Source organism: Perca flavescens, chromosome 10 (genome assembly GCF_004354835.1).
Source record: "Perca flavescens isolate YP-PL-M2 chromosome 10, PFLA_1.0, whole genome shotgun sequence".
In the NCBI taxonomy this organism is placed as follows: domain Eukaryota; kingdom Metazoa; phylum Chordata; class Actinopteri; order Perciformes; family Percidae; genus Perca; species Perca flavescens.
This window is the reverse complement of record NC_041340.1, coordinates 21,807,020-21,833,142: the sequence shown is the minus strand read 5'-3', so window position 1 is coordinate 21,833,142 and position 26,123 is coordinate 21,807,020. Positions and strand designations below refer to the sequence as shown.

General features: G+C 41.2%; 1 protein-coding gene across 1 annotated transcript; it reads right to left on the bottom strand.

Annotated features, from left to right (window-relative positions):
* Positions 1-14,634: 14,634 nt before the first annotated feature.
* LOC114562429 (BTB/POZ domain-containing protein KCTD16) lies at positions 14,635-24,946 on the bottom strand. Its single transcript, XM_028588805.1, has 2 exons — positions 24,136-24,946; positions 14,635-15,587 (listed from the first exon to the last, which is right to left on the bottom strand). Exons 1-2 carry the CDS (start codon positions 24,944-24,946, stop codon positions 15,160-15,162), a joined length of 1,239 nt encoding a protein of 412 aa, XP_028444606.1. The 3' UTR covers positions 14,635-15,159.
* Positions 24,947-26,123: the final 1,177 nt, after the last annotated feature.

Here is a 26,123-nt window from a genome sequence, read left to right as displayed (position 1 = left end):
ATGATGGTCTATGTTTGATGGTTCTGATACACAGTCTATGTGATGAAGAGGGAAGGGTCTCCCCAGGGATTGCTCTGAGCTCGGTTTGCTATCTCTCAGAATATCATGGCTCGTCACAAACTGCTTCTCCAGCTTTCATGTTTTATTGAAATAATCTGAGAGTGCTGCTAACTCATTGAATGTGATCTGTCTCAACATTGCCTTTCCCCCTTTTTCGTGTCTCTTTCCCCCTATGTATGGGGCTGTGTTTGCTCATTTGACTATATGCGCAGATTTGCTTTAAAGTGTATGAGGATGTGTTTCTGGAGTTTAATTTGAACAAGGTGTCAGTCAAAATGCATAATCCTTGTGCAGCACTTTGATGAGGATGAACCACAAAGTGAACAGCACTTTAGGTGCATCGAAAGCCACGTAATTAACTTCTCCCTTTCAGAGGGAACTAATCCTTCACCCAAAACTTTGTCGCTGTCATAGTTGCAGCAGTTCCCAGGTACTGATTAGGTGACTCATTATTGTTGTTTGTCTTTCTTTTCTGAAAGATGTGTTGAGCGTCAAATAAAGCCAACTTTCTCTCACAAAGTAGACAGGTGAGGTGGGGCCTTGTGTGTTTTTGTGTTTGGAGGAAACTCCAGTCAAACTGGTTCAACAGGAACATCTGCAGTTTACTGGATAATCGTGTGTGTGAATATACAGACGCCTGACCTTTTATGCAGGTAAGGTGTCCACTCCCATTGTCTGACAGACAAAGTCCAGCTGACAAAAGAGTGGTATGTTAATGGCCTGCAGTGTGTTGTCACTCAAGGTCAACTGTCTCAGGCGTGACTGGCTGAAAGCCTTTTAAATGTAATTTAGGACAAAAATGTATGCAGAGCAGCAGGCAGCCTCCACCAGATGCTGTCATTAACATCCATCCATAAAGCAACTTTGCGATTCTTCCACCCACAGTTTGTTCTGCCTGAGCCTCCTCTGCCAGCACATTGAAACTTATAAATATTTCATGTTTGATAAATAAATGAAACAACCTCTTTTCTTACTCCTGGGTAGCACACTAAGTTGCTTCCCCTACCTACATATGGAGGAGCTTATTATCACAGTTCTGACATTGTTTCAGTCATTTTCTGAATGAGGTTTGGCTCAGGGACATTTTCATTCATTTTTCAAATACACACCAGATGCATCCGTTCTGTACATTTAAGATTTCCTAAAGCATTTCATGAATTAAATATATTTATAAAATATATATTTTGTAACCATAACATTGTCTCCGTGTTTCTTTAGGAAAATAAATATGCTATTCTCTCATTTCTCTGCAGCCTACAAAATAAACTACATGCATTTCTCCTTTTCCTGAAGACACCAGTGACATCTTAGCCCATCATGTCATTGTGACCTCCTTTGACTGCACTCTCAGCCTGTCGTGTCCCTCCATACATTACTCCCATAGGACCTATACTATCTACAGCTGTCCTACTTGTCAGACTGCAGGCAGTGCACAGCAGCACTCATGTGACTTTATGCTAGACCTCATATTTGTGTTTGTGTGTAAAAGTAACTCAACTAAAAACACAACCTGAGGGAAGCAGTGCTGAGGGGTGGGCCCTCAGCTTTGAGCTGAAACACCTGAGCCAGTGTCAAGTTTAAGCTTTTCTGTTGCAGGAACAATAGTGCCGAAGTCTTTTGGTGTGCAAATGCTCTAGCAGCTGTTTGAGTTGGAGATGTGCATGAGGGAAACTAAAAATAGGAATGCACACCTCTGAGCCAGCTGCCTCTTCACTGCCTTTGGGACTGCCTTTGCGTCTCCCCTCTCTCCTCTTTCAGGCCTCTTGCTCTCCTCCCTCTCGCAGAGGGGCTGTAACCCCTCTCTCTCCTTTTTTTCTACTTTCTTAGTCCCTGAATCAGGCCTTGTGTCTCTGGCCAGTCTTGTGCTGGCATGAAAGACCTGCAACAGGACACTGCTTCCCCTCACTGGTCCATTATCTAACCTGATGGGAAACACTGTGGCGCAGTCCTAAAAATGTGAAGTCGCTCTCCCATGAGTCTTGCATCCAATTATTTGAGAAGCACACATAAGTTTATATTTATTCCAAATGAAGAAGATATGTTGGTAAAAAAAATGCATATTAATGTAAAAAAACGTGCGTTTGAAAGCCGGAGCCATATCTTTGTACTCTTTTCCTGCTTTATAATAGGAAGGCCCAATTTCAACAGACATCTGATATCTGACAATGGTCATTTTGGCATTGTCTATAAATATTGTTTTGGTACAAAGAAAAGACTAGTGTTGCCTGTGTAGCCAAAGGTTGAGCTTTGATCATCTGTTGTTCAAAAACTACTCACCATTGCCGCATTAAATTGGTGACATGTCCATCCCAACCATATCAATTTATATTCAATACCAACCTTTAAAAGTTAAAGTGCTTGCGTTTTGCAATATGCATGGCAAATACAGTGTGGTTCATATTAGGGGAATATTGTGGTTATGGCAAATTAAATATGGTTATGGTATGGTTAGGGTTAGCAACTACAACACTTGGTTAAGATGAAGGAAATATCTCTGATTAAATTCCAGTCTCCTTAATGCGACCAGATCCTTCCTTCCTTCCTCACTAAAGGGCACACTACCTCCTGCATTGGTACTGAATGTTGGCACTGGATGTACATTTTGAGGTGCAGAATTGTACAATGTGGACATCATTTGCTGTAGTATATATATATATATTTTCATAGGCACCAAATGTTTTTTAATCCTCGCTGAAAATAGTCCCCAGCAAATACACTTTTTTTTGTTTGAGTAACGTTTGCTAAAACCTACAATACCCAGCTGTTTAAGAAATTACACTTTCAAAATAATTAAAACTATACATGTGTGACCTATTTTCAAAGATTTATGTCAAGAGGAACAAATGGGCTTGGGACTGAGCAACACTCTTTGTTGGTGTTGTTTTTGTAGGTTGAACAACACACCAAAAAGCTTTTGTACTTGTAATTCTGCAAAGCATCAATTCAAAGGTGAAGCACCATTGCAGACAAAGATTCAAAAATCAAGCAGGCCTGTACGCATGTATGCTGCATGGCCTATGAATAAGGAAGTAGCCTCTTTTTATCGTCCGTCCAGACTCTGTGAGCAGGCAAATTCTCTTTCACAAAGTAAACACAGTAACATGATTATTATGGCCTGCTGTATGTGTGCGGATGATGAAAGTAATTCACATCTGAAATGACTGGCCAAGTTTATTTCACTCATCTCCTGTGGAACAAACCCCCTCAGTCACCCTTTGATGTGCGCCTATGTGTGTCTAATTCCCATTCAGTAGGCAGATACATGTGTCACACTGTTTGCTTAGTATCAATTTTGGAGAAAGACTGGGAGCATTCAAAATAAGTTATGCAACCTCTTCCTTTCTCTTTCTGCCTCGTCGTTATTCAAGCATGTCCATTACAAAAACACATCTGTGATACAGCACTCCAACTAAATTATTGCTCAGGACATTACCTGTTAGGCCAACCGACATTGGGTGATTGGAAAAATTATGCAAGAAAAGGTAAATATATATGTGAAAATATTATAATACTAGTTATCTGTCAGTCAAGCATCACTATCCTGTGACATTCTTCGATAGACAGTGGATGCGGTCATGGCAGTGATGAAAAGTGTGTCAGAAGTGATTAAGGTGAAAGCCATCTAGAGGCCATATCACAACTCCTGTTAAACCGTGGATATAATCTGTATTGCGCACAAAACTGAGAAATGTCACCAGTCCCTTGGAGGGGTTTTTGAATATGCTCCAGGCTCTCTCACACACACACACACACACACACACACACACACACACACACACACACACACACACACACACACACACACACACACACACACACAGACAAACCGACACAGCAGCAGTAACTGAATTCTGTTTTGTCATACTCCCTTTCTATGATGATTTGAGTGTTTTAGCAACAGTTCTGCAAAGTATATATAGCACAAGCCTGAAACATGGGTTTCTAAACACTCCATGTGTTTTTTTCCTAAGGAAGCTCCTGTGGAATAAAGTGTTCTTCATCCTGTATGTAGGTCTCGTCTCCATTTCTTCGAGGATCTCTGATCCTGCTTGGCCAGGTCTGTAGTCTCCTTTATCTAAAGTTAATCACTCAGCAGACCTGTCCCTGACTCATGGCTGGCACCCAAACTGTGGATTTATCACACACACACACACACACACACACACACACACACACACACACACACACACACACACACACACACACACACACACACACACACACACACGCATGCAGGGCAGCTCATTCACCCAGCGCCTGCACCCCATCCTTAACACACTCGACCTTCCTCCTCTCTCACCTTGACTTCACTTTCTTGAGCCCGACCACTTGTAACTTTGAAAAGAAAAACTGTCTGTCTGAGGCATTAAAACAAATGATAGACAGAGCTGTACTGCAGATTTACAGTAATCACTGTTACTTTTGAGGCTTTGCTTCAGCTTTGCAAGAAGCTTGTAGGTTCAAACCACACGAGTAAGCTCTTTGATTGTGCGATACACTGTGACGGACCTCGTCTTCATGAGGGTGACTAATTACAAGTGCCCTAATTTGGAAATCAGTCATTCTTTGGTGTAGAAGAAGGTCGTGATGTAATACCACAATCAAAATCAAACCCAATCACCCAGGCTTTCAGGGTCTGCAGGATTATTTTTGAGTTTGTTACCATGGCAATCAAATCCATCCCATCGTGGCGTTTCTAGCGTGTAGTGAAGGATTAGATGGTGATGTCAGACATCTGTGTCAAATTCTTCTCCAGCTCATTTCAGCCATTTGTCATGTTCTCAGATGACAGATGACAGCCTGACACTGGCAGAGGAAGTGAATGCACTGCAGCTCCATGATGAGTTTCAAACTCTTGTTTATACCCCACTTCCTTTTCCAGTGTCTTGGCTTCCTAGCTTTGTATCCCTCTCTCCCCCTGAGGTAATATGGCCTTTGAGGTAAATATCATTTGTTTTGTGGCTTTCCTATGATGGCTGAATAATGGCTTGAAGCATGTGGCTAAATGAGAGTCTGAGGCCTGGGATGGGAGTAATCTCGCCTTTATTTCTAAGCGGTGACAAAGGCCAATAGAGATTAATGAGAGTGCAGGGGTCTTAACACTTTCATTTCTACAAGAGAAACAGCATTTGCTCAGCTCTGTGTTGTTTACACTTTTACACTCACAAACAGCCATTTACTCACCCTACATTGTTGCACTATATTAGCATCAACAGATGTATAATTCATTCATTGTATAAGTCCAAAAGACCAGAGTACAGATAATACTGTTACAAGTTTTTAGAAATACTTTTAGGTCAGGAATCTAAGTACCCCATCACGACCTTACTATCCCATACGGTCAGTAAACTTTTATTTTAAATATTGTATAATATTTTTTTGCCATGCTTAGGCATAGCTCTGAGTATGGCAATAACGGTCCACCACTTTGGTTTAGATTGAAATATCCGGATTTAAATTTTTGACGTTCTTGGTCTCCAGAGGATTTATCTTACTGACTTTTGCTGTTCTGCCACCATCAAGTCAAAGCTTTTACTAATCCTGTGAAATATCTGGACATTTACTGGATGGATTTTCACAATTTTGTACAGACAGTCGTGGTTCCTAGACGATGTGTCCTAATTCCTTTGGCGATCCTCTGACCTCTCCTCTACCGCCAACAGCAGGTTGACATTTATGGCTACAGTATGACTGAAATGTCTCCACAACTGTTGGATGGATTGCTTCCAAATATTGTACAAACATTCTTCAAACGTTCCCCGTTCACGATGAACTGTATAAACTTTGGTGGTCCCTCAACTTTTATTTTGTGCCAACGTCAGAGCAAAAGTTAAATGTTTCTAATACTTTGCCTCATGACCAAACTATTCCCATTAACCTCAGCTGTAATTTGTGTTTATTACTATTTAGCAAATGTTACTCATGATGCTAGCACACTAAACTAAGATGGTTAAGATGGTACATGTCATCATCATACTGGGGACAATGGTACTGCTTAAAACTGAACCCTTTATTCTTAGTTGGCTTCAAATGTAAATAGACCGAGTCAAAAAATACTGAAATCAGTCTGTAAAATACCTTCCAAGTGTAAGTATAAGTGACATGACCTCTAAAAAGCAATTGTTTGTAAGAGAGAGTAAGTGTTACATTTTATTTCCACAGTCTCTATTTTAGTTTACACACCATATCTCTATCTATCTATTTGGCCATGTTCATTGTTGTTTTTATTTCTGCCATAATCTGACTCTGGAACGTTAATGCTTTATTTTAACTCACCAAAACAACCACTAAAATATTTGTGTGCAGCATTTTTCCACTGAATTTCTTGTGTTCAGGCCTAATATGTTTTAAGTAATCTGTGCAGATATGTTTAGTGCACTGTTGATATTACAGAGCAATGGTATCAGGTCAGCCGATGTGGATGCAACATGCCCACCATCTGTGTGTTGCGTTTAATCTCTGGGAGGATTAATCTGGTACTCCATGTGTAACATGAGGGGTTTCTAACATGCATAATGCACTCAGCTTTGTAAAAAAATACTCAATGCCATATCTCAAAAATACACGCTGAATTCCTGCACTGGAAGGTGACAATGAGATAATTACTTCTCCTTAAAAAAAGAATTATTCTTAATAATAAATGTATTTGGCATTAATATGCAGCTTCTATTGTGTAGTGCTTTACCCCACCATCTTTTAAAACAACAGATTACCACTGAAAATAGATTGGATTGCATTCAAAGATTTGTGTCAGAAACAGAGAATCTTCCTGTGTGCCATATAATAGTCACCTCCCAGTCGAGAGACTGATTTGCTCCAATATAAATCAGTTTTAAGCTCAGATTTGTTTTATTAAACCTGAAGCCTCTTTATCGCCTTGGAGTCAAACTAAATGCTCAAATTTAATACTGCGATTATTTGGTTATACAGTAATAGCTCTGTAATGCATTCAGAGCAGGGTTTCTCCCTAGGCCCTCGTTAAAAGGCATGAAATAAATTAACAGCTCGCTATCTCGCTTATATGCTAAAAAGGGTTACATATACAAGGAAAAGTGCTCTGAAGCTATTTGAGGATGTTTTATAAAGCAACAACACCTCAAGGTATGGTCCGGGCATGCAGTTCTAATTGCACAGCGCTGGGAAAATGTTGAGAGGAATTAAGACAATGTTCCCCAACTGATTTTTTAATAGGCCAACACATTAGCTGAGAACAGCAATTTTGACAGTACAAAATCTGGCTGACAGAAACAGAAAAGTGAAATATTCATTTTCTCTACTGTACAACAAACTCCATAGAAGTATAAAGGTTTTTGCCATAATTTCAGCCTCCCTACAGACGTAAGAAGGGGAGTAAGTCCTTGTCCATTGTCCCATAACATCATAACTGTTTACCTGTCCTGCTGTATTCATTGTCTGATATCACAGCTCACAGACAATCTGTGATTATATTACAGATTTACGATACAATGTTCTACAGTATTTTATCCATTGCAATATACTCTAAACTCTGCCTATGATTTATAATAGCCACTGCCCTGCTCGGCAGCACACACCGCTGTGAGCTCCTTTACATTACACTGTGGTGTAGCAGTGCTGATCAGTAGCCCTTGGAGGTGATTTATGAGCAATGGGATTTCCGGTCAGAACAGCTTAATTCAGCCTGTATATTCTCCAGAGCAGTCCTTGAGAAAGGGATAAGGTAATGAGGGGGAAAATGACGAGTGGAGGACACTATGGCTGTAAATCAGCTTTCCTACAGCTGCCAAGAGGAAACCTTTTAAAAAAAAAACATTAAGTACACCTGCACAAATTCTGTGGAGCTTCAAGTTCACTTGACTGACCTCATAACAAGGCAGTGGAGTGGCCTCTCTATTGCACCACCATTTTTCTCCCTTTTTTCACCACCGGTGGACTCTTTTTCCCAGGGGGAGCCCAGGTGAGCATGGGTAGGTGCCCAGCTCACGCTCTTCCTCACTTGTTGCTCAGGACCTTTGGATATTTTGCCTAATTAGGAGCTTTGCAGAACCTTTATTTTGTGCAGTGCACGAATCTGGATGGATCCCAGAGGATCCAAGAATGTGTAGAGCTGCACAGATAATACATGAAACTAACTGTACTGCTGACAGCGGTTGTCTGTTTCAAAATTAATGATTGTGTGTTTGTTGCTCTACTTTAGTGCTGGCGCCAGAGAGTAGCTGAGATAGGGCGCCAAAGGAGTGTAAAAGTAGACTCACTGTGGACTCAATGCTTGCCGAAGTCAGCACTATTGACTGACACCTGTCACGGCAGTATTTATAGGCTATATGTGTGTGTGTGTGTGTGTGTGTGTGTGTGTGTGTGTGTGTGTGTGTGTGTGTGTGTGTGTACCTTTTAATGGTGAGGACAGGCCTTCTGTCAACAGGGCCTAATTTGAAGGAAGACAACTGTAGGGGTGTCCCCGACTAAGGATTTACACATTCGAATCAGAATTGTCGAATCTTTCTATAGTCGACTGATAGTCGAATCATCTGTGTGTGTGTGTGTGTGTGTTTGTGTGTGTGTGTGTGAATGGGTTGGGAGGGGCACGACACTAGTCAGCAGGAGGGTAACATGTAAACCGCAGGCGCGTATGGACGCGTATTTCGCATCCGCCGCATCCATAACCGTATCTCTTTTGGGAACTGTGTATCCTGGCTCAAGTGTGCGCATTAATTCTTTAAAACCTTCACCGTCCATAACATTCACTGGCCTCATGTTGAGCGCAATAAACTCTGCAATTTTGTCCCTGATTTCTCTTTTCCTTTTCTCGGGCAATGACGGTCTCAAATCTAGCTTTCTTTGAGTTAGTTTTGGCGCAGCTCCGGTACTACTACTACTACTACTACTACTACTACTAGATGAACTGCTGTCGTCAGTCGGATACTGTGGGTGGATCTAGAAAAAAGACTAACATATTTTAAGTCCCAACATATGATATTGCTATTCGTAAATTAAAGCGCCATTATATATGAAAGAGTGAAACGTCTTTATTGGTAATAAACTTACCCGTTTTAAGTGGAAAGCCATGTTTGTTGTTGACGAGTGGTAGGACATGAGCTGTTGGCACAACTTGCATTTTACTTTTTTTGGATCATCTTTTACCTTTTGAAAGTGCATCCACACTTTAGATTTTCTTTTTCCAGACATTGTTAAGTAATGTTAATCTCCTCGTCTGATGCTCCTCGTCTGTCGCGGATCAGGGAAAGTGAAACTTAAATCTTTCACAGGGGTGGTTGGATTTACACACACACACGTAAAATTTTTTATTGAACTGTTCTTTCTTTCTTTTCATGTTTTTTTTTTTTACAGCATTATCATAATTAAAGGCTGTATATAACTTAATATAACCGTACAAAACCAGTAGTTCTGTGTGAAATTAGACATTGAGCACCCCCATATTGCCAAAATGGTATGATCCTCGTTTCATAATAACACCCGCGAAGATTCGACTGTGAGATTGGTGGTCAATCAGGCCTATTCGACTATTCGGGGTCACCCCTAGACAACTGTAGTTTTTGGTCCTCAAGTGTGTATTCATAAATGAATAAAGAGACTCAGTTGCCAGGCCTGCAATACATCCTATCTTCTGGAGTTAAATTTGATTATACTGTGAGGTCTTTCTAATTTTGTTTACCCTCGCTGTGTGGACAAAATATATTGCATTGCTTGTATTAGATTCAGCTTGTTATAAACTGCCAACTGAGTGGACTGTATATTATCATTGTTTTGAAACGCTTTTTACGGTCTACAAAATTGCAAACAAGCACAGATTAAAAAAAATTAAATATCACGGGCGCCTGGGAAGCTCACCTGGTAGAGTGCACACCCATATATAGCAGCCGCGGGTTCTCCAACCTGCGGCCTTTTGCAGCATGTCATTCTCCCTCTCTCTCCCCTTTCATGTCTTCAGCTGTCCTAAAAAAATAAAGGCCTAAAATGTCCACAAAAAAAATCATGGACCACCAGAAATTACAGAGTGGGTTCACCCAAATTCCAAGAAAACATTTTTTCTCCCTTACCTGTGGTGTTATCTAGCCATGCAGATGCTTTGGTTTTACTTTCCCAGGTACTTCCCTATGAGATTTTGGCATCAAACCTCTATACAATTGAGGTAAATGGAGTTCCATTTGTGGTGCTCACAGCACAAAAAAATCAATAACTCTTTTCAGAAGTCAGTCTCTCGTTATCCTGGATAATCCACAAACCTGACTGTCAACAGTTTTTTAAGGCACTATTTCGTTCAGTGGAAAGTAGTTCTTAAGAAACCTGTTCAGAGTCTGTCGATTTTCCAGAGTAACTAGGACACTGTTTTGGGGAAGGAGTTTCTGTTGTATTTTTAAACATCATTTTTTTTATGTTTTAAGCAACACAAACAAAATCTTTAGTCACCTTTTTTGTGCAGCAGAAAACTTAGAGACCGATATCTCAAAGCCAGGATAGGATAAAACAAAAACTTGTGCACGACTTACATTAATACCACCAGAAGTAGGTGAAAATTTATGTTTTTTGTGTGATTTGGGGAAACTGTCCCTTTTTTCTCTGCACAGACTCCCTTTGTTTGAAGTAGAGGACAGCATGGTAATGGCACGGTCAAATTAAATGTTTAAAAGACAAACTTTGATGATTTGATGATAATGGCTAAGGATATAAAAACGGTGAAGTGGGGGATAAAATGTAAGGTGATGGGGGCCCACAGATTTAATGTGCATGTTTTGTACCTTGTCCTTAGTGAGCCTGTGTTGTGTCCACATGTGTGTATTGCATCAGGGAAGTCTCACCATGCAGGGTATCACTCCCAATTTTCTGCAAGGGGTAATGGTGACGACATTCACTGTGATTTTGTCATTTATTCCCCTGGACTTATTTATAATATGTTTCACTGGTATTTCCACGTATGAGACTTGGCAGAATCAGGCCAGAGTAAGACCCCAAATGTGCTCTAGGGCTGTAAATTGGCTCCTATTTCTCAAACTACGTCCCTGCAGGCTCCGCATGAATAAGCACAGTGTGTAGGTTTAGTATAAGCAAAGCTCTGAGCACAATGTGGCTTAAAAGGGAGAGATTGAGCCTGTTAACAGTCATAAAGGTCCATGCAATATGTTTTTAACAAATAAGTAAATGATGTGACACTAATGGGAAAACTGGGCCCCAGGGTTTTAACGCAAATATGTTTTGCTGTGACTAAGCCATTTTCCCATTTAAAAAAAATAATTCATGCAAGTATCTTCTGGGCAAACCAGTTTCAGCCACTGTAAGATTTTTAGTGAGCCAAAAGCATTTGCACATCATCAATAGCTGTCCTTTTACAAATATAGTAGCAAAGGGAATACCTTTTGTTGCCATCATGATAAACAAATATACAAATGACAAAGATGTAATCGTCAGGAGAAAGATCTTAAGTCTCCCAGTTAGTCCACCACATTTCTATACACATCCTGAGATGTCAGTCATCTAAAATCAGATGAGTGAGCAGAAGAACATGTTGGTCTTAGAGATTTATGGCAACAAGACTTCTCCCAGGAAGAGTCTGGGTATTTTTTCAGAAGAAACAGATAAATTGCATGTTTCATCTTTCTATTCCGAATGTCAAGCTTAGCCGAAATGATTGTGCGCCTGCCTTGATGTATAGCTACACACATCTTCCACGTTGCTACAATAACAATCTCACCTTGGATTTATAACATTACAACAAAAGTGAATTCCAGTCTCTCTCCAAACCTTGTAGTCTAATCCTCATATTCATTGTATGAAAAATGAAATCCTGTTTGCTTGGCTTTATATCATGCCTCTATTATTCCATGTGTGAATAACACATTTCAATTTTCTGGGGGCGCCTAATATCTGATAAGCAGGGTAATTCTCCCACTCTCAGGCTTTGCAGTAATTTTCTAATACAAGGGCAGTAATCATGCTGTCAGTCTCATGCTAAAGAAAGCTTTTGTGGGAAATGTAAGGCCTGCAGGCAACCCTGCCAGATAATTGAGGGCAGTTAGCGGTGGCAGTGATGTTTTTTGATTGAAGATTTAATGTTACTTTGCATCCTAGAGGAGGATGTTGGTTATCGACCGTCTATAAAGACTGTAAGGCCAGGGCCAGGATCTGAGGCTATTGATCTGTAAGGAAAGCAGAGTGGCAACGGCTGCATTCAGGTGGTTCTGTGGGATAGGCCAGCAAGGTCACCTAGGCCAGGCCAAGCCAGGCCAGGCCAGGCCAGGTCAGGCAATGCCGTGACGTTGTGCATATTTGATATGCAAGAACAGATTCATTGATTTTTTCATTTGGGTATTAGAATTCAGATCGTGCTAAGTGCCAGGCGAAACGCCATCCAAAGCGGATCTGTTTTTCAAAGACAGGAAAAGGGGCATTGGATTTCAAACTGAGAGATTTCATGCTGTGTTACTATTGAATGGAAGCTGAAAGAAAGATATGGGTCCGAGTGCAGAATGGAGGAGATGCCAGTGTATCTCTGACGAATTCATTATGTTACTCTCCCCTTCCAGGTTTTTGCTATTTTATTCTCTGCTGGAGAATTAAGATTCCTTTTTTATGAGTTTCTGGAAGTCCATTCACATCCTGACCCATATCTCTTCTTGATAAATAGAGACTTAAAAGCCAACATTTTTTTAACTGTCTTTTTTGTAACATATGGTTGTAGGCTGCTGTCTTTTTCTGACCAGGATTATAGGTTTCAGTTTGCATTTGTGCCTACACTGACAAAGGTAGCAGGGCCTTTGGGGAATATGTCTTATAATTTTGTTATTGTCATATGCATTTTTGCACATGGAGTAAATGTAACACAGAGCCTTAACAAAGCGTTTTCCTTTGAACTTGTTGTAGGACACCCACTGTCCCAAGAGAGAAGCAGTTCTTCTTCATCTATCATCACACAGGCTGTTTTGGGGGTTGCAGTGATACAGTCCCTAAGCCTTGTTCCTTATGGATGCAATGTGGCAGTACTGCAAAAATCTGTTTGCTAAAAATAGTGCTCTCTATAAATGGTGCTTGTGATGCACAGCTATGGATCTCTTCTCATTTCCTTGAGATCATCCCAAGAGGATGAGGCCCACACTGAAATGTCAACAAGGGGGGATCTATTTCAAGTCTTCAAGAAGCCAGTTTTGTAAGGGGTTGGTTGGCTGGTGATGGTGAATGCAACACAAATGAAGACACTTTTGTTTTCAGTCCTGCACAGTCTTATAGCTTAAACCTAATTATTGTGCTTACATGCAAAATCATGTCACCTCTGACCAGAGAAACATGGGAACATACTGCTGTCAGGATATAGATATTTTTTAACCTGGGTCTTGTTCTAATAATTATAAATTTTTTTACTATAAGTTATGCTGACTTTGCACCCGCCACCTCGGTTGTAGAGATTCGAAACACGTGACTCAAGCAATGCATGGGTTAGTTTCTACAGTAAGCTTTTAGCCAGACATGCTAATGTTTGAGCAGATAATTCCACACTTTTCTCTTTAATCTTTGGCTTTGTAAACGCTAAACAAGATTCCAAACTCTTTAGAGAATCACTATAACTTTAGCCCTTTGCACAGCACACCACTTCAGAAAGTAGCCTTGTTAAGCGAAACCTAAACCTAAAGCTTGTTAGGCAGCAGTACCAGAGGCTTAAAATTATCATATTTTGAGGAAAATTATCGTACAGGAGTCATAACCACGAGAACAAATAGATGTAAATGTATAATTTTAAAAAACAACGACTTTTTGACACGCCAACAAATCACATCAGAGTTTTTGTTAACGCAAGTTGACGTATCCATGATGCGTGGGTATGTGTCCATCAGTCGGACTATTTTTGTAATAGATAACATTAAATTACAAGACAGCTCGACTGGAAGCTTGTTCATATTGTGCATGAAAACAGTTAAGGCCATAAGCTAAGAAAAATAAATAAATTATTGGGCTTACTGGTGCATGCGAAACAACTCTTGACTTGAACATGCTTAGTGTGAGAAAGCTCAAGCTCCACCACCGAGTCGCTGTCTGTAAATTGTAAAATTGACAAATAATCATACATTATGGCACTTTTGGCATTATTAATCGTAAATCGTACAGAGGGCAAAATTATCGTAAAAACTTACGATTTCATCGTACATCTGCCAAAGCTGTTGTCAGGCCTTTTCGTTATGGCTGTCGAGCTGTGATTGGACAATCCCTGTTCGGGGGAGAAATTTAGTGATTTGTCAATTATGAGAATAAGGCTCTAAAATCTGAATTTCTGTGTTAATCTTAATTAACTGAAGATCACAAGAAGGTCCATTAAGAATCAATACAATTCAAACCCATTTATTAGTTTTTTTGCACATTTACAATCAAGGATTAATCAAATATCCATTGACATTACTCTATCTCCTACACAACATCATCTATCCAACACATAATGACAACATTGGACAAAAAGTTTTACAATGGCAAACAGATCTAGGCAGTGCTTTCCTCATTTAAGTTAGCCCCAGTCACAACACACCATTTTTACCCATCACACAAAACAGTGAATTTAAAGTTTGTTTGATATTGCATAATTATGCTAAGGGTGAAATGACATGCAGTGCCGATATCAAAGCCTTGTTTAAGTATATGTGTTATCAGTGGAGTAGGCTATAGTGATATTCCATTGCTAACTCTCAGCACCATATGGGTACATCCATTTTAAAAAAATCGCTATTGTGGGCAATTGCACATAAAGTAAATGTGATAGGTTGATGATTTGAAATGATGTTGCCCCTGAGGTTGCTTTGTTGCTTCAACTAGTGATATAATAGTAGTTAGTACACTGTCTGCTATCTGAAGTGAGAACAGGGTCAGTGATGTAAGCCCCAACAGGAGTAACCTGATTTACACATGTGCATATCATCCACAACACTGTGCATACTTTACAAATCAATGACTCACACTGCCTTGTACTTTGTGTGCTCAGCTAGTCATGCTGGCGGGAAAGTGGCCATAGTTTTTTTCTAATACAGTATGTGCCTTAGAGAGTGCAGTCTATTGCCTATGCAGTTAATACTCTCCATTGATGGTGACATGATACTTCCATCTCTTTCTTCTTCTTCCCACTCATATTTAGAGACGGTACTTTCTCAGGAGCTCTGATTGCCACATGTACTTCCTCTCCGGAAAGCGATCAGGAATTCTGATGCGCCGGAACTCCTGGATGCATTTCTCCAGCTCCTGCTCTGGAGTCATCTTCTCCTTGTTGGCTTTCCTTTTTGCGGCCTCTCGTTCTCGGACCCCGAAGGTTCTCACTCGTAGCATGTCAGTCTTGCGGCGCATCTCTGCCTGCTGCAGCATGTGAACTGGTCCTTTGGGCATGGGACGGTCCAGCGTCTGGACATTGGTGCGCCGGCTCACGGGACCACAGATCACGGTTCCTTGAGGGGAACTGGCCTCCGACTGGGTCTCAGAACAGGAAGTGGAGAGCTCATTGAAGGAAGTGCCGCTCTCTCCTTCACGCTCGCTTTTGTGTGAGGACAACCACCTTGAGGACCCACCTGGAAAAACACACACACACACACACACACACACACACACACACACACACACACACACACACACACACACACATTTGTCACTTGTTTTGACCACATGCAGTACATTTTCTGTTGCAGCAAGACCATCTCTCATGCAGAACCACACTGTAAACTATGTCCCAGCTGTCTGTATCGTGACAGATTCAAGCTGTAATCAAAAGAAACAGTTGCACTGATCAAGCAAATGCTGACAAATGCCTACACAGCACTTTCAATGTCGTACAAATATCTTTAAACGAATACCAAATGAGTGTGGGTGGGTATTTGGGGGGGTACAGATGTAAGAACATGCATTTTGACATTTAATTGCTGAATTTCAAAGAGCTTGCGGGCTGTGCATATTGCTTTTTTTCCGATAAGGAGAGGCCCCAGAGCTCGGCGTGATTCAGTACGGCTCCCTAAAAGACCTTTCCCATTTCCCAAGGCAAAGCTTGTCTCAGAGCCAAAACAATCTGCTTTGCTGTCGCAGTTTCTTAATAGAACTGTAACATGACTGACTTGTATTAAGAAGATGGTGTATTATATTTGTGTTTTCAGATCACTCGATAAGTTGCGTTCTACCTTTAGGCAACAAGGTACAAAAGACAGATAAACACAACGTATAATTCATCTTGGGTGGTAACAGAACTGGGTCAGTGAATAGATGTACCTGCAGGTGTCCTGACCACCTGTCATGAAGTCCGGACAGGCAGTGAACCAGATAGAAACAAAAGATTTTAGTAGTCTTCATTCTTCCTCTTATTCTCACATCCTCCTACACTGCTAATTATGAACCAGAAATACAGTGCTGTACTGCCCGCTGGCTTGTGAAGTGTTCAAGTAAAGACAGTAAACACTGTAGCTGCCTTTCATTTCCAAAAATACCCTTGAACTATGGTCTCTTTTAGACGTACTAACAGGTAGAAATGTGCAGTGTTGAAAGTTGCTGGTGCTCTATGTAATATAAATAACAGTGTATGAGAAATAAACTCATGCAAACAGACTAAAAACCTCTTAATGGCTTTTTCCAATATGACGATACAGACTCAATAGCAATGATATCTCAGAGGGAGCAATGATTTATCCATTACCTCCTTCCAGTGCATGCACCAATTTATACTGAACAGAGTTCAAGAGGGATTTTAACCTCTCTGCGCACACTGTAATAATGACCTTATCTCTAGTGAGATGATTGCATTGAGCTGATAGTGAGAGAGTCACTAACAGCTTTTTAATGGCTAATCCATGAGTAAAGGGGCCAATCAGTGCACCAATTTCCCCCCGCAGAAAATGAATCTAGCTGAATCCAGCAGACGAGCAGCACCAGGCAAATGGATGCAGGCGCTTTAGTGAGGAGGATCAGGAGGAGGGAGGCTGAGCATTGTTTCTAAATGGATGGATGGATGCTGTAGTCCAGAGGGGCAATCCGTTTAGGAAACTCGCCAACTGCCAATAATAGCTTTATAACATTTGCAGCCCATGCAGGAGAATAAATTATATTAAAGCCACTGACTGGGCTTGCATTTTGTTTTATACAATCATTTGTCTAAATGAAGCGTGGACATGGACAACCTCATAATGCAAAAACATCTGCATGTGTCAGAACACAACCACAAACTGTGTGTTTTGGATAAAGGCGTGTAGTGTCAAGCTTTGATGCCCCCTTCAGAGCCAAGAAAGGAAACGACTAAGAGCCTTGTCAGGAAACAGTCATTCTCGGCTACATTTAAACACAGGCTACATTTAAGCCGCTGTGTGGTACTCTTTGGTATCTTTTCAGGGAAGCTATTGATTGCATTTTGTTTTTCTCATATCAATATAGCCTGTCTAAGAGATCATATTCCAAACACATTAAACGACTGGGCCTGGTCCTCAGATCAGACTCCGGCTGTGTCTGCACTTCTCATAAATGAGACGGAGAGAGGGAGTCGAGTTCGGCATAGAGGCATGAAGGCGTGTCACACGGGGTATCCTCCAACTCCTTTCCATCTCTAATGAAAGCTGGTATGTTTGTCCTCGTGCCTGAAAGAGGTCAGAGTTTTATGGAAATTCTACTGCCTGGATATTGGATTAAAATTACACAATTTTACCCATTAAGAGGTTTTAAATGGCAGAAAAGTAGGACATGGTGGGGGCGAAAGGAAGAGGGCTCTGACAAACTATAATTCAAATGTCAGTGGCTTTCTTGCCAGACAGTGTGTTTGTTTTCATCTGTGCCTCTAAACTGACTCATCAAGGGTGTGTGATGATGATTATTCCTTTTACAGCAGAGCAGCTTTGTGCTTTGGTCATGTAATCTGAGTGGCAAAAAAAATAAATAAAGAGGGACAAGAAAGACACTCAGCAATTTCATATTGTTATAACAAATAACCAGGAGGCCATATCGCAATTTATTTCAGATTTGCACTTGAGTGACCCGAAGCTGTCTGCTTTTGAAATGTGGATGTCAGCAGTGATGTGAACTGTGCCCTCAATCTAAATAAATAAAAAATAAGCTTTGAACGCAAAGCAGCGGTTTAAATACAAGCTGTCGAAGTCAGGCCAAAAAGACACTTAACTTTTGAATTTCTGTAATTAACATACTTGCTTTCTTTGCCAAACCACATCAAACTCCTGCGAAGCTGAGTGGTGTGAATCATCTTCAGATGCTTTAGTTGTTGCTTGGTTCTAGTATAACATTCTCTGGCCAAGACTTTGGGTGTGAAAAAACACAATAGGGAGAAAAAAAGGGAGTCCTGATTAGTTTGGTGAAAAAAGCCATAAGTATTAGCGGTCATATTCTCTGGCAGGTTAAATATGCATATTCATGCAGCCAGTCAGGGAGTTAAGCTCATATGAGCAGAGACGCTCTGATCTTAGACACACTCTTATATTCTCCAGCTCCCATATCCAGTCACACACAAATATGTTTTACTCTGCCACTGCCTCAGGAGGAGTGTAGTTTACATGCTTGTTAGCTCACGAATTAGGCCAGCGTGTCCTTGCAGCTGAAAAAAGGCTTGTCTTGCAAAGGCAATGACAGTAGGGTGAGGGAAATCCATTTCACAGAGATAGTCCTATTTGCTGCAAAAGTATCACTTCAGCAGTTTGTGTCCAGCCTAACTGATGGCTATAGCCATCCTCTATAATAATGTCAGTAATATCTCCATACAATTGAATTTGTCAATATTAATTACCTCCACCCAGCCAGCTCTACTTAGCTAAAACAACCCTCATCAGCAGCAGTGATGAGAAAGAGCTAGAGAGGAATAGTCGGGGTAACCCAACAAGCTTTACATGATAATTCAAGGACACTCACGCTCTCTCATAGACCCATTACTGCCCTGGCCCAAATTATCTGTTTTCCATGGGGAGAATGACAGCTTCATTGGCTGATTGTTAATGACAAGGGGGAGCTGTCCTCTCCCAGAGTCAGAGGGTGGCTGCCACGCTGAGTGTCTCCCTGACAGTGAGATGATCAAGCAACTCAAACAGATTCAAACGTCTATATCAGCCTCTCCCTGTGGGGCCGTGTGTTGACCCAGAGCCACACCCCCACTGCACAAGCACGGATGAAGCAAGATGAGGCAGAAGAAAGCGAAGAAGGTGTCCTGAGCATTCATCGAGCTCTTGTCATCACCTAAATAAAGCCTCAAGAAGCGGGTGGAAAGACGAGGGGCGATTCTGGTCCTTCACCCTGTCAAGTAGGTGATATTCAAAGAGTCACGTCTAAGGTCAAGCATCAGCTCCTTATTTCATTCCTCCATCACTGAATTAAAGTGAATCAATTATTTGGAGAAAAAAAAGACACACATATGTTTATGTTGACACCCAAATATGCTTTCATTTGCACTTTAAACAGGCTACCCTCTCTTAGAAAACTCTCAGCCCCGCCCACAATGTGAGCTTCATCATCCAAGTAGCCGTTAGTGTTTCTGGAGGGATCATTAAGGTGTTGGATGTCAGATGGTAAGAGCTGTTATACCTGTTCTCCAACAGCTACAGAGCACATAAGTAACAGAACCAGGGATTTAAAAAAAAGACAATATTGAAATGATGATGAATTATTATTAAGTCAGTTCTTGGTTTCAAAAGGAACATACTGGAGGTTTTAAGTTTTTATGTTTACCTTTAATGCAGTCATTGCATTCACTCTTTTTAATATGGAAACTGCAAATTGCTTAATGTGGGTAATCTATCAAAGTCCATATTCAGTCTTTTTAATTGTCAAAATTGTATATAAACACCACTTGGTAATGAAGTTACCAGCAGGAACTTTTTTGAAAACTCTCCTTGTTGTGATTTGTGAGTCAGCAGTCATTACAGGATATTGGTGGAAGATCCAATACAGAAGACGATCAATAAGCATCAGAACGACAGCGTGAGAGGGTTAGTGTGTGATGGAAACTTTGACAAACAAAAAGTATCATTGTAACAGATATTTTATTTAACCTATTTTATGCATGTTCTATGTGTCTGCAAGTTTATTTAAATGCTATAGTGAGATGACGTGGAAACTAACGGCTGTATTAATCAATATAAAAGCTTGTAGTAAGATTTAGAAAACATACGGCAAGTGCTGTGAAGAATACTATTTGCAGTCAATGACCTAAAACATGAAAAACCACCAGCATGGTCCTTCAAAATTCTGTGCTTTAAAAAATGATTGATTTCAAAAATATATTTTCCTTTTGCATCTGCAGCTTTTCAATAAGCTCAGGTTTGCTCCCAAGGTGAGACAGATTCTCTACTTGAACTGATGAAGTGCTCAAGGTGCTGCAATCATTGTGAGAAATAATGGCACAAGCACACACCCGCGCCTTATTTCTGACCATCTTTCTGCCCAGGTGCTCTTTAAGACGTATATGAGTTATTCATGGTAGCACCATCCATCTCTTGTAGGCACTGCCAATCCATCCAGACTCCAAACAGGCTCTCTGGGAGCTTGGGGACGGCCCAATCTTTGCCTCCATTACACCAAGCAATTGATTACTCCCTCCTCCATCCAACTCTCTTCTTGCCGCCATTGTTCAGGAGCCATTATGGCCACACATCATTTCATTCCCAGCCCAAATGAAGAATGCACATTAACAGAGCACACCTGGCAAGTATAATCATTCTCCATCTTTACTGTACGTGTTTCCCATTTTGACAAGGCACTTCTGCACAGCCCTTTCAGATGGGGAAAGAGGAAACTGTCGCTAATGTTCAATGATGATTTGCTCTGCCTGTGTGATGTGGAAGCAGTAATGTCAAATCAGGCTGTGATGTGATTGTATCCATGATGATAGCTAATTCTCATCTATAAATTGACTCATATTTTGAAATACAATATAAAACTAAAACTTATATTTCAAATTGCCTATAAAATAGGTTAGAAATTATCTTTCTAAAATTGCATCTCCATCCTGCATGACTGGAGACGCTGGAAATACTTTGGGATTACAGATTGCTTTTTAATTAGCCAGCACTCTCCTCTCTCCCCAGAGATGATAAGCAATAATAAGAGTGGTCCCAAACGCGAACTGGGAGGTTAAAGTTGTTAATCACTACAACAATAATGTTGTCACTGCCAATCGAAAAAACTAAATGTCCCTACATGTCTGCTTGACACATATGCTCTACATCAGAAACAGAGGAACAGAGGCAAGCGTGGAGGAATTGAACACCGGCTGTGACTTCTCCGTGACTTCGGTGAGCTGTGACTTGGCTGGATACTGGAGTGCCGGTGCCATTCAACTGGGTAACTCTTTTTCTGTGTGCCAATCTGACGGCCACATTCTGCTTTATGATGAATCATCCACAAGTTAAAGGAGCTGATGGGATTACATTTCACTTGAATTGTGCCTCGTAAGATTTCATTTGACAAATAAAAATGGTTTGTTTGTTTGATTGATTGATTGATTGATTGATTGATTGATTACCTGAAAGGATCATGTGTCACCAGGATAAGTTAAAATTTTGACTTACTAAGTAATTATTTTTTATTTATTTTTTTATCTCATAATTATGACTTTAATGTCATAATTTTGACTTGTATCTCATAGTTTTTATATCATAATTATAACTTTGTATCTATTAATTTGGACTTTTTATCTCATCATTTGGGCTTTCTATATCACAATTGTGATTTACCTTGTTTTTCCATGACTATTTATGTGCTTCCATATACATATGTATCCCCCACTTAATGCAATACAATGCAAGATGCTGCAACCAGCTGTACTCTGTCCCATTTACTCTAATGTGTGGTGGCTATCTGTTTTAATATATGCTCTGGCTCAATTGTTTATTCAAAGGGTGAACACGTCATACCTGATGGCCATAACATCACCGTGACCATCAGGAGCAAAAACTCTTGTTCATGATGAACCATCGGACACTGCGGCCTCCTGGGGAGAGTGCCCTTTTCCTGAAAGAATCATTTGTTTTAGTCTGTGGGAAACCAGCAGCATATATCCTACTGAGCTGAAGTGGATGACAATAATTGAGAGTAGAGTGTCTTAACTTTATGAGGGAACGAGTCCCCTGACTCTTAATACAGATGATTCCATGCAGTAAAATGATGAATATCTACTGTTGGCAATTTGGAGACTGGAGTCTACTATTACTGAGAGTCAGTGGAGCCTGTAGAAAACAACTGACGCATTTAACAAGAAGAGTAACATGGATGATGCTCAGGAACTGACAGGCTGGTAGAATGTCTCTCAATTTATTAACTGCGCCAGATTGCTCTTTTTACACTCTGAACAAAAACCCAGCATCGCCGTTTCACTCCATATGAGCCTGTGATTGGATGGGAGGGGGTGGGGTAAAAGGAAAGCAGTGAAATGTTCTGCTGAAAACAACAAACAACAATAAAGCACATCTGTTTCGTGCCCACCCCAAAAGTGCACTTGTCTACATGCATTCTTAGTTTAGGACTACCTGCCCTAGGCCAGTCAGTGTCCCACATTCAGAATCAGGTTACAGTTAGAAAGAAGATGCGGGCCGCTGTGCTACTGTGAAGCAAGGGCTCTCACGCATGTCTGCTTCTGATGTGTCTATCGATCATCCTCACTAGGCCACTGTCTCCCAACAACTGCTATATATATATATATATATATATATATATATATATATATATATATATATATATATATATATATATATATATATATGTATGTATGTGTGTGTGTGTGTGTGTGTGTGTGTTTCCTTTCACCCTCACCTTGTCTTCTCTCTTTTAGTGAAAACCCTCTCTCCCTCTTCTTCTGCATCTTCCTCTCTGCTCCTTCAGACCCAATGAACTTTCCTGTCTATACTTACTTTAATCTATTTTTGCTCCTCGCTCCCCCTCTCTTCTTTCTGCCTCAGTTCTTTCTCCCCATGGCCAGGTCTCATGCAACTTTTACTCCCTCATCCCTTTTGCTCCGTCGCTCTGCCCTCCATCTGCTCGCCTCCCTCTCTTCCATTCTGCGCTTTTCTTACTCTGCATCATCTTTCCTTCCATGCTGTATTTATTGGAGTTTCTCCCGTGTCTCTAACCTCCTTCTCATCCTCCTCCCACTGTTCTGTGTCTTTGTCCTAGCCTAGGGTAGTGTCTGTTAATGGGGAAGAGGGTGAACACCAACACCATATGCTGTGCTCCAGAAAGTTGAATGACTAAGGAAAATCCTACCTGGCTGGACGCTCATGCTGGTCAAGGCAGACCCCTCTTTTATAATTAGTCTATATTAACAACACTATTGGTAAATCATTAGCAAACCACATGTCATGTCTTCCTCAGCCCACCCTCCTGCACCTCCAACCTTGACCCACCAACTGGGTTTTCTTCAGCTCTTCCAAAGGGAGCCATTCAAAATAATAAACAAAGTGCTTTTTAACTAGCCATATGGTCCAACTCATCCCTCTGCAGAGAGTGGAATGAACCATATTTGCAGCTAATTAAGGCATTTGCTGATAAACAAATGTCTTCAAGTGAAAAGCAAAGCTGATTCAAGAGAATGCAGCAGCATTCATGTGAATTTTGTGCTGCCCACTGGTGCTTTATTATTCTCAACCCATCAGATCCAGACCCATCTGAGCTATAGCGTGTGTTTACGCATGATGCAGGTGTATTTGAAGTATAGCAGCATTATGACTCAATTCCCCTGAGGACCGAAGGCATGTTTGCCTCTTATCTAGGCCCCAAAACAGAAGTTTAAAGTCAGCGACTCCAAGGGATGCAAAGATTCAAGAAGTATGTATGTACCCCACCATGCCTCCAGGTGGCGTGAGCTAACACACACCAGTTTCTGCACATCACTTCTAAATCTAGACCATTAGAAACAAATTGCATGGGATTTCTTATGGAAAGCTGTGTGGGTAAACCTTTTACAACTTTTAATGAGGAAAAACGCCCTTTTTGATGAACATCATGCAATATCATACTGATGTAGGGAGGGGCACTTGTTACGAATGTTTGTATTTAACTTGGCTGTTTGCATTCTAATTATTTCTGGAGGTCGAAGCCACCATCTTATCTCACATCACCTCTGAAAGAATAGAGTAGGAATAAATCTACACTCACGGTAGAAGATGTACTGTGCGTAATTGGACCAGACCCTGTCATCCGCGTAATGAGCGATGGAGGAAGCAGTCAGGGACGAATTGCAGGCCACAATGTGAAAGCCGCTCTCTGACAGCATGTCAAATGCTCTCTCCAGGTGCCTGAACTTGAGGTAAAACCTGGAGGTGTAACGGTCCGGTGTTCTGTCCGAGTCCCTGTTCTCATTCAGGGCGTCTCCAAATACTTCTTTCGCCAAGCCAATTCTACTGCTGATGAAGATCCTCGGTAACTTTTTGGCCTTGACATCAATTTGACTTTCTCTGCCTCCGTCAGCGCACGCGCTTTTGAAAGCGACCGTTATGTAGCCATACCTCCTGTCCAGTGAGTAAGGGGGGTAAAACCTCTGGTCGCTGCCCTGCGACTCATCATCGAAATCACTGTAGCACAAGTCGTCTGGAAATAGTTTAGAATCATCGGAAGATAAAAGTTTGGCCAAATCTGGCAGCTGGAAGTATTCCGCCTCTCTTTTCAACCTTCCTCTCTCGGGGAAGTGGTCAGGGAGGACAACTTGCTTGTCTCTAAGATAATCCAATACATACCGAAACAAAAAGCCATCTCTGTCAATAAAATAACGTCCTCTGAGGTCCCGGGACAAGTCATTTGAGGACCCCTTCTTGTTCGAGAACAGATTCCCAAGTAAGGAATTTGGAAAGCTTGTCAAGGTGGCATGGCGAGTGTAATACACCTGTCCACCTACGTTTAGCTCAATAACATCCGATGGAGGGGTTTGCCCCGTTGCAGGTTGCGTTTTGCAGTTTTCGCTCAGTGCCATTTTTTTCAGATCTTGCACGAAATCTGAGCTTCGATCACGGAGCGCAAACGTCCCAGAAGTTCAGGGTGTGGGATGCAGCCGCATGGTGTTAATGCCCTCAGACCCAAAGCATAGTGTTGATTCAAGCTGCAGTCCTTGCATCCAATGTCTTATGACAAACAATCCCAATGTGGGCCTACAGTATATCCTTTAACTCCATGCGTAAATGTGCCTGTCCACGGTGCATGCTTTTTGAACAGAATCGATTATCCTAAGTGAGCGCATCATGTAACACACATCCACTGCAATGGGTCATTACTGTGACTTCAAAAAAATACAATCCTCACTTCACTCTCAAATTTCCCACCATCAAAAAAGTCAAACAAACCTTTTTTTTTGTTTAAGTTTTCTGTGGAAAGGTCTTGCGTCTGGCTTCTGGTTCAGTCACATCAGTCCAGGAGCAACTGAATAATGTGCATGCATCCCATCATTCTGCTACTAAGCGTCGCTCTTGACAACTGGGATGCTGAAACATTCTCCGAGGTTGCTCACAGAGAGGAGGATGGAAGTGGGACTCCTGTGCGCACCCATCTCTCCAAACTGCTGAGTGCGGAAACGTTTGGTCCGGCAGAAGCTTTAAGATAATGTTGCTCCAAGCTGTTCTCTTGCAGAGAGAGAGAGAGAGAGAGAGAGAGAGAGAGAGAGAGAAAATCGTCCCATGAAGTAATGTCTTACATCATCTTAAAGGAAAATGACATTTGCAGACGATCGACACAAAGCGGACTGATGTTGGTTCATGTACAGTTTTTCATGAAAATCTAGTCACGGGCGGCGTGCAGCTGGCGGAGAGGATTCAGGTCTAATGCAGTTTTAACATCCAGCGTTGCGGATTTTAATCCCTTCTTCTGAGTCTTCACAGAGGCTTTCGCATTTACATTTAACGCTTTTAGCTGACGCGCTTATCCCGAGAGACGGGTGAGGGGTTAGGTCCCATGCAGTGTCTTGCTCAGAGACTCATCGGCAGTGACAGCTACACGTGAATAGAGCTGGTGGTCTACAGGATACTACTACTCTTCAACTCCTTTTCCATCCAACTACCCATAATGGATCAAACATTAGACGAAATAAACATAAAAAAGTGCAAAATGACTTTTGCACTCTTCTGCATCTATGATTGAACCTTCAGGCAGCATTATCA